The sequence below is a fragment of the Aptenodytes forsteri genome, unplaced genomic scaffold (genome assembly GCF_000699145.1).
Source record: "Aptenodytes forsteri isolate BGI_AS27 unplaced genomic scaffold, ASM69914v1 Scaffold163, whole genome shotgun sequence".
Lineage (NCBI taxonomy): Eukaryota > Metazoa > Chordata > Aves > Sphenisciformes > Spheniscidae > Aptenodytes > Aptenodytes forsteri.
Genome location: NW_008795332.1, coordinates 191649 through 201770, shown reverse-complemented (window position 1 = coordinate 201770; position 10122 = coordinate 191649). Strand labels below are relative to the sequence as shown.

General features: G+C 45.3%; 1 protein-coding gene across 1 annotated transcript in view; it reads right to left on the bottom strand.

Annotated features, from left to right (window-relative positions):
- The window catches only part of PBX3 (PBX homeobox 3), a 40000-nt gene extending 37249 nt beyond the window's left edge, over nt 1-2751 (bottom strand). Inside the window, exon 1 of the mRNA XM_009280105.1 lies at nt 2730-2751. Within this exon, the coding sequence (XP_009278380.1) occupies nt 2730-2751 (22 nt within the window). The remainder of the gene's footprint in view (nt 1-2729) is intronic.
- Nucleotides 2752-10122: the final 7371 nt, after the last annotated feature.

Sequence of the window (10122 nt, the reverse complement as noted above, 5' to 3'; positions counted from 1 at the left end):
CCCCTGCCCCTGCCAAACCAGCCGCGGATTTGCATGTAGCAATTACTGCACAAAACACCACCCAGCACTTCTGAAAAGAAAATTAGAAGCGTACATTTGCAGAAACTCACAAAGACAGACTTTGTCAAACCTAACAGGCGCTGATAAGGGGAGAGCTTTTATAGGGGATACTAAGAGATGTATCAGACAAGAGCAAGGCTGAATACAAAACAGTATTAGTATAAAAAAGAACAAAGAAAAGGCCTGCTCCGCGTAAGAACTGGTAATACATTAAAAATTTAAAACCTGGCACGACAAATCTGGATACTCCCTGCAGAAGACAACTGATATTAATGAACAGGCCTGTGCATTCATTGTCTGGGATCCCAGAGGAAAAAAATAATGCTGGTTACACTGAATTTTTTACAGAGAAATTCTTCTCTGCACAAACAGCTCCTCCGCCAAATCACCAGATTATTCCTGGCAGTTTTAACCTTAAAAAGCATCTAAAAACATTCCCCTGCCCGAGCACCGGATTCACCTGAAGGTACCTCATTTCTCCGTGGAATTCCTCAGCATGGGACTTCACCAAAGCCCGGCTTCCCCCACCAGCATTTATTTATTCAAGAAAAAGTGCTCAGGCTTGGCTCAAGCACCCTTCTCCGCCCCAGTTAAAGCAGCTCCCTCAGGACAAAAAGGGTTTTGGTTCCTGCAACGTTTGACCTGGCAGCGCCCGAGGAAAGCCGAAGGAAAGACAACACGGGGCTCCCTCGTTTACACGGGCCCTGTCAGACCCTGGACACAGGCCCCAGAACAGCCAGCCTGGACTCGGGGCTTGGGGTCACTTTTGTGGCCAGGAAACAATAACCAGAAAGTTGGGAAATGCCAAACGGTGCACATGCTTCTCTGCTAATGGACACCAGTACCAACAATTATCTAGGTTGTAATGAAGAGCCGGAGAAGCGCTCCATTGGCATTTTCACTCGTTTGGCAAGTATGATGTGAAAGCCTCCACGGGAAACCTCTCCACATTATGCCGTAAGACCCGCGCGGCCACAAAGCCTGTCAGCTCCACAAAATGTGTCATGGAGAGTGGAAACATTAACCAAAAGGAGCTGATGGAGAGAGGGCTGCATTTTGGAAGGAGGAGCTGGGCGAAGCCAGGCATAGCCAAGGCACCCAAGCCCAAGGATGCACAAGGGGCTCAGCCCCTCGGCCGAGCTGGCCACGCTGGTCCCAGCCCCCCGAGGGCTGTCCCTGAGCCCTGGATTCTCCTGTTCGTTCTCAAAGCCCGTGTGGCTCCTCAGTGGAAGAGGCTCTGGGAGCACCCCATTGTTGTAGTGCAATGCAAATCCTGGGGAAACCTAAGGAGCGCCCAAGGCCGACGGTGCCCGTTGCTGTGCGTGGCTCCGACCTGCAGCTGGGCTGCAGAGTCCTCTCGGCCACGGGAGCGAGCCAGGAGGGGCCTGGGAGCGGCGCTGGGTGGTGAGGCATGCATCAGCAGCCCTCTGCTCATTGGCTCCAAATTGCGTTTCTCTTCCCTGTAAGGCTTCGGTGCTGTGTAATAGCCGCACACTTGAGCGCACACAACAAGCAAAAGGCTCATTGTTATTGCTGTCGCTGCCGCACTCCTTAGGTGGCTGGGTGTTTGGGTGGAAACCTACCTGCCTGCAGCAACGCGCGGTGGAAGAAGCTGGGAATATCAGCAGTTTATACCAGGGTCACCCGTGCAACGCACAATTATGCTGGGGTGAACTGTGTTATAGGGAATGCCTCAAGTTTTAAACTGTCATTAGAATATCATGGCCTGATTTTAACAATACAGCAGCACTTCTAATGATCTTTAAGGTAATTCGCTATTCAGACCCCAAGCTAAAGATGCAAATGTACCACTGAAAGCTCCTTATTAAATACCCACAGGCTACAGTTCTGTACAATAAGTGGTCCAGGTCTTTTTAGAACATCCTAATTAGATGAACAGAGATGCAGAAAAATGCAAAACCAGGTCATGCAGCAAAAATGTTGGGGGGAAAAAAAAAGCTGCCAAACAACCCCCTCCAAGCCCCTCATTAAATACCCTCCCCCACACTGCATCCCTTATTAAAACCCTTGCAATGTGATGAAGTGGAGCCAAAGGCTTCCAGCCCACCATTGCCCCCAAAATAGAGGTGACCGTTATTGTTAAAGTTAAGTTTTCAGTTTATTGCCAGGGATATGTCTAAGTGATGATATAAATAATACTATGAATAATGCATTAAGCAAAAAACCAATCTGAAATTAAATTTGCCTTGGGTTATCTCCCTTTTTACTATATACATACAGAATTATTATGCACTGCGGGAGGGGGAAGCTAATATCAAGGTAACAATTTTCCCCCTTTGAAAGTAGCAAGAATTGCTACCCCTGAAAAGCTGCTGTCTTACACCAGAGACATCAGGGCAGAACTTCCCTTCTCCCTGAAATAAGGGGATAAACTTGGAGACAGGTTTCAGGGCTGATTGGAAAGATTCTCTTCTGCACGACTCAAGCAGAGATGTTTGCTTTGGCCTGGCGCGTCTGCATGCAAAGAAACGTGCAGCATCATTTGCAGGTGCACTGAGGTTCATCAGACTCTCCCGCCTGGCCTCACTGGGATAATTTACTTTCAGTGATGGGAGCTGGTCTTACATTTATTTGATCTTTATGTCTCCAATTTAGCTCAGATGAGTACCAGCCCTTTACTCACTGGCTGTTTAGCATTTAGCACTGACCTTGCTTTGATTTCCAAAACATTCCCGCCATGGCCGGTGTAAGCAGAACAGGGACTAACCAGGCTCACGTCAGGTAAAATCCCAACTGTATCTGGATACCAGACAAAGGAGAGGCGTGTTACAGCAGGAGCTGGGGCGGTGAACTGGGCTGTGCACTGAGACCAGGCACCCAGGTCTCTGCCCCAATCCTATGCCAAAATTGCAGCGTGATTTTAGATAAACCACTTCTCCCCATGCCTCAGTTTCTTCAGAAGGCGAGTAAGACTCTGGGCACTTAGGTCACTCTACAAAGCCCTTAGGAGTCTTGGCTAAAAAGCACTAGGAACTAAGGCCTCGAAAATATATTGGCACCTATTTCCAATCAACCTCAAGGCACCAGTGCAGCCAGACCTCAGCCTCTGTACCAAAAGCAAGCTGTTTCCCCTCTGAACACAGTGCCACAAGGCAATAGAGACGGACTGGAGATCTTCTGAACTACTGCCTCCATCCGTCAGGTCCTTCAAGTGACTCTCCATGCCACCGGGGACATGCATCCCGCTGTCAATCTGCTGCTAAGGCACTCCAAATACTGGGGCACTAATGCAAATTATGGCAATTCACAGGTTGGTTTTGTCATGTCAACATTAGTTCAAAGGCAACCAACTGATACTGAAAAAAACTCATTTCCTGAATTCTCTGGGACAGAAAATTTGGGTGACCAATTAGAGTCTGGGAGACTGCAGAAAGGGCAATCATCTGCTCTGCTCTGCTCTGCTCCTACGACAGCCAGCCAAAGCACTGTCTTACACCTTGGTCGACTTAGGTGGGGACATTTGCATTCATTATATTTCCATAGGTGTTTCTGTAACACTAAGTATAAGGTCTTTGGTGCGAACACACCCTGGCTTTTCTTCCTCCTCTCCCCTGTGTTCTGCTCTGCGGGCGCTGGCTGCCTCGGGAAGGGGAGGCTCTGACCCCCCCAGGCACGTCAGCTCCACAGGGCAACGGGCATCGCCTTGGCTTTCGTCTTGAATTCCTGAGCCTCGCCTGGGAGTGATGCCGGGAAAGAAATGGTTAATGCACTAATTACCATAATTAAGAGTTGCCAATTTAATTATAGCTGAGAATATTAATGCTGTAACATTTGTTGGAGTGCAGAAAACAAACCTTTAATGCACAGACTTTGTTCGCAAACATCTAATGGAGCCCTCCTCCACTTCGCTTGGTGCTTCAGCGCTGACACAACAGCGATAGGTTCAGATTGAAGAACTTGTCAGCAATCAGGCAGGAGGAGGCTAATTAGCTGGCAGGTTAATGAGTGTGATGGCTCTTGACAGCATTTTGTTACAGCCTCTACTGTATTTAAACAATAAATGATTATTACTTAAACACAGTGGAGACAGTCTTATTAGGAGAGCTAGACCATATATTTATTTTCATAAAAATGAGACTAATTCCTTAGTGTAAAGAGTAAAATGTAAAATTTTGGCTGATTATAGTCTCACCTCTGAATCTCCAGGGTATCTTGTCAGAGGAGGCGAGCAAAGGTTTTAAAAGTCCTTGTGCTCTCCATGAGAAGGCATTATACACTAGCACCAAATGTCTGAAGCCCAGGTGGCTATAAAACATGAACAGTAGTGATGCAATTTAAAGAGTTGTTTGCCAGCCACAGCAAAACACACATAGCAAATTCTTTCCCATTTTCACCCTGCATTTTTAGCCTTAGTCCCTGTGTGCAATAGGTGCCGGGGCTTCGCCATCCCCACAGTCTTCAGGCTCAGGCTGGGCTCCGTATTTTTCTTCCTTTGGCAACTGGGATTTGGAAACAGGTGGTGAAGTAGAGGAATAGCTCTGTGGAGAGATTAACCCATTTCTCTGTCCAGTTAAGGGGGGAAGGGGGACATCTTACAGCACTCCTGTAATCCATAAACATAATGAGAATGAGAAGGAAAGTGCCTACGTCCAAAAAATCCAAAAGCACATAAATACAGTGCCTTTCCCGCAGAAAAGGCACGTAGGAAGGAGCCACTGGCTGTAGTCTGAACTGTATTTACAGGACAGGCAATTGCAAATATGTGTCCAGAAAAACCTTATCTGAAGAGAATTAAATTGAATCCATAGCTGTGTAATAATAAGGGAGGGTTATTTCAATTTAATATTTAGTGTTCCCTAGGAATTTGTACATAAACATGGAAGAAACAAAAGGCCTCACCTGCTGAGACTAATACCATTTTCGAAATTATTTTTGCATACATGAAAATGATTTGTGCCCCTCAGTGCTGCTGCTGAACACGTGAATAAAAATAGAAAAGGCAGTGAACTCCTCAAAACCTGCCTACATCTTAATACCGCATTTTACATATTTAAGATTCAAAATACCACAAGCTAAGTAACATGTAGCAGCAGTAAATGGCCGGTTACCAACAGCATCAGGTAAACGCAGACGGTGTCGTGGCTCATCTGGCAAATGCACAAACAGCGTTACTCCCACGAGATCCCACTGCCTTGGGACAACGGGGCTGAGAGAGGAAAGGTGTGAACCGAGGCCCCGGCTTGCACGCGAGCTGCTGGTGCCGGAGCTTACTCATTGCAGCAGATCGGCTAGCAGTGCCGGGGAAAGCTGGGGTGGAAAGAGGCAAATTCCCTGGCTAGCCTCCCCAGCTCCCCCAGGCAGCGCTGGGCGACGCTGAGCGAGAGCCCTGGCAACAGAAATGCAGCTTGCCTCACCAAAGCCTGGCCTCAAATTCCTGGGGATAAACCCTATTTGCAAAGAGTCACCTGAATTCTGAGCCATATCCTCAGTTCCTCACAGCAGAAATAGAGCACACAGACAGCTCGCTTGCATCATCCCGCATGTGAGCATTCATCACGCAGAAGCCATGCATGGCCTGCGCAGCAACACAAAGCATAAAGTCACATCAAGCCCAAATTACACCTGCATTTTGCAAGCTTTGCCAAACAAGGCAGACTCTTTTCTTTCCAGACCTGAGGATCTAAAGATCACACCGTGCTATTAAATATTGATAGGTTTGTAAATATACAGAACTCTGCAACAACACAAAACTTTCCCTACAAAGCTTTTGAACACCTTGGCTTGAAAGGGCTTATCCAAATTTTATTTTTTTACATTAAAATATTAATAGCGTTTGATAGAACATTTGTAACCCAACACCATCCCAGGAAAAGCTGGCATCTGGCAAAAATCACCAGACTCTCTAGATGTTTAAATGAGAATATTCTTCAGTCTGAAAAATTATTTATAGAGGGTTTTTTTACTACCCTTGTATACTGCAATGTTATTTCCTTTCCCACACACTAGCAAAGTCCATTTTCACAACTGCTATAAAGCGGCATGTTCACAGCTAGTAAAACAACTCAATAAATAGCCTCACGAAGCTATAGCTGTCTCATATCCTTTCCTCAATAAAAACAGAGGTGAACTGCTTATTTTCAGCAGCACACTATAAGAAGACAGAAGCATTATGACTGCTCATACATTCTGACTATCATTTGCCACAAGCTATATCTGTCAGCATTAAATAAAGCTGCATTATAAATGTAAACAAAACACCCACATCTACAAAATGAGCTGTCCGCCATTGCTAGAGGCATGAATTGAACCCGCTTATTGACTCAGCTTGCTCTTTTTATTTATTCTCCTCCAAAGACATGCATTTACTTTACCCTACAAGCATAGTGGGTTTAGGGGCGGTAACTTGTCTCCTGCACAAGCTGAAAAGGCAGGTTGGTGACAAATGCAGATCTTAATGGGAACACCATTAGGTGGGCAAACATTGAACTATTATTGAAAAACTGATTTATTTTAAAAGGTTATCCTAGACCAAAACACTACATCATAAATAATTTGCAGGATCAGTCAAGTGAATTTATACTTATGATTTTTTTTAAAAAGGTAATTCATTGCAATCAAATAATAACGCCAGTTTGAGAGGAATTACACTCAAATATCAGCTGCTCAGAATTTACAGTCTGAAGAGGTTAAAAGGTGCTCAGCTCTACAGCAGCACATATCAGGCTTGTTCTCTGACAGTACGTTATACATCTTTCTAGACTAGAAAAAAGTTCTGTCCCTGTCAGACAAAATTCACCTTTGCACAAGACCGCCGCCCCCCCCCCGGGGGGGGGGGGGGAGCGCGCCCGTCCCCCGCTGCCAGCCCTCCCCGGCCAGCGGGCCCCGGGGGCCCAGCACGCAGTGGGGAGCGCTCACAGCAGCACGAAACCCAGCCGTGCCCCCCCGGATGGGAGCGCTCCTCTGGGGGCGTGCGAGCTGGCGGGGCCCCGACGACCCGGAGGAGACCCCTCCTGGGCACGGGGAAAGAGCGTCTGCCAACACAGAATGGGACCGAAACCCGGCGTACAAGATGCGGAGCTGCTGGTGCACTCAGAACTACCACAAGATAACACGAGTTGTATAAAAATACTGCATGTTCCCCAATTAATAATTGCAATCAATTATTTATATAGATATTCACATTTCTACAGAGAAGTGAGAATAATTATAAATAATGCATTGGATATGAGGGAATGGATGCTTTTTTACAATACGCCATACAAGAAAGAATGGTTTTGCCAGGATTATAAACAAATAATGTGGTCCCATTTCTCAAGCTGGCCTGCAAGGTATATCAAACTCTGGACTAAATCTTGCCGTCGTGGAGACGTAACTTTCCTGTAATACAGGTAGCCATTAAAGGAATTTCCATAATATTCCTACAACCTGGCCCTTCTCCCTCACACCTCAGAGAAAGCTGTGCTTTGGGATAGCTTTTCTTCTGTCAGGTAGTGGCGCCATTAAAGCTGCAAAGATATTCTTCCTTGGAAAACTCACCACAATTCCAAAATTATCTTTATTATATATGATTGGAAATAGCCGTCACATGGGAGGATACGGAGATGTCCAGCCTCGCAAGGCACCCTGGCTGGGGGCACCAAGGATCTCCTTTCCCCTCCCTCCGTGCCTCACCCCCCATCACACACCGTTCGGTGCAGAGCGCTCCCGAAGAGCAATGAGTTACACCCAGCAGCGCCAAACCATGCACGTGGTTTCTGACATGCACAGATCGTGACCAAAGTGGGACCACAAGCACTGCTGGTTTGACTTCACATAAAGCGGATTTGGAATCGGGGTCTCCCAAGGCCCCACGGTTGCGATGTGATATTGCTCTTCCCTTTCTCTCCAGAACCCCGGCAGAGAAATTCAAAGGCGACTTCAGAAAGAAAAGGGAGAGTGAAAGCCTAAGTTAAGCAATTGGATGATGTTGGCACAAGTCCCCTCGTTACATGGGGGCATCCCTCATGAACGGACAGGAACAAGTGTTCCACTGTTTCACATCATCCATTCTTCCAGAGGTAGATATTAATTATTCCTGCTTTTCCATTTTAAGATAAGCTTGTTAACAAGAAATTATAGGGTAGCTCAGAGCGGCTATCCATTGGGTTGCCTGCATCAGAGTTTATGATGTTTACAGAGAAAAAGAAAATCAGTGTAAGGAGTAGCAGAGAGTAATTAATGTATTGTAGTGTGGAATTTCCACTTCCTACCTCCATTTAAATCAAATAAAGCTTGGCAGTGCCAGAGTAAATCAAGGGGCAGCCACCAGGGAGAGAGGATCAGCGGAGGCATTAGAGCCAGATCCAAACCCGCGCTTCACCCGAGCTCCTACTATTATTACTTGTGCAAAGCAAATATTCAGCCTCCAACCCTAAATCATTTCAATTCCTATTTCCAAGTATAATTTAATCTTTTTCAGCGACACTTGATGCTTACTTCATCACAGCATAATGACAGATTAAAAAGTTGTTGAATTAAATATTAAAGAGGACTTCAGGCAGTTCTGCATTTTTAAGGAATAACACAGATTGGAGATGAAATGAGAAGCCCAAATGCATATTTTATTCCAAAAGGAAAGAATACATATATTTTTCCTCCAGGCCACCTACTTTGTAATAAAACATAGGGCAGGTTTTTATTTAGTGGATAAAAGCATGATATAGTATTATAGGATTCGTATCACTGTAAACTGGTACCATGCAATGGTGTCAAAGCTAATGACACCATATGATCAAACACAGCCCTTTGTTAAATATATATGTGTATCTGTACTGCATATCTGTACTGTATATAACCCTATATAGTCATTTACAATATTTTCATTAGACTACTTAAGCACAATTTATTGACTCTCAGATGTGAAAGTGTCTTGTGATGACACCTCCTGCATGACATCAAAGCGTAGAATGCAAAACATAATTTAAGCTATTATTGGAATATAAATCATTCCAAGGAAAATTATGTCAGCATATGAATTAAAAAAAGTCACTTTAAATTTAAACCGTAGTTTACAGTGTCTGAAAGTCTTGAAGATAAATAGAGATGACAACAAGTTTTGAACTTTAAAAGAAACCTCCACATTTTGATGAAAAAAAGTCCCAAACTATTGTATCGTAATATAATATTAGGAGATTAATCTTTACATATAAAAGCATCAAGCAGCACACATTTAATTTTTTACGTATGTATTATATTTCTCCTTAGTGACCATATGTAACACCTTCCATATCTGTATCTCCGTAAGCGTATGGGTCACAAATTTTGCTTTCATTCTGTAACGTACATGATGCACACATGCACATAGATGGCAGAAGAAGAATCTGGAGAAGCCTTTGATTGCTGTAAAGTGAATACGGTGAAATCAGAGGTGTCACCTGGATTCAGCACAGGGCAGACATCATTGTCAGCACAGCTCCGATACAGCAGACGTGTTTCGTACATGGGAACACCCACGGGGGCGGGAGGGAGAAGGGGCCGTGACGGGCAGTGGGAGAGCGGGGTAGCCCAAATTTAAACGTACACGTACTGCAGTTCACAGCTGATTATCTAAGACTTGGGGGGGAGAACTTTAATACGTACCAAACCACCCAGGCACTCTGGCTTTCTACACTCGTATTTTCATGTGAAGTTTACTCAGTACAATACCTGGTAAATACTTTCACGTACGGTTCCACATCCCCTATTTGTGGTATTAGTAGTACAATACCTGGTAAATACTTTCACGTATGGTTCCACATCCCCTATTTGTGGTATTAGCCAAAGGAGTCTCTGGTATTTTAACCTGGGTTTGGAATGTGGGCTGGCGATGGGGGAGACCTATTGCGTTACCCCATCAGCGGGGACCCCCCGTTCTCGGCAGTGGAGAGGGCGAAATTCCCGACGTGAAATGAGCCATTTTCAACCATTTGTCCTGGCACCAAGAGGAGCAATTTTGCTACAGAGCTAAAGCCTTGGATGCTGGAAACACATGAAAAATCACTGGAAAATAAACAAAAAGTAGAAGATTCCTGCGCTTCCCCGGCAGAGCCTGGCGTGGCAGCCCCGCAGAGGCCGCCCACGCGA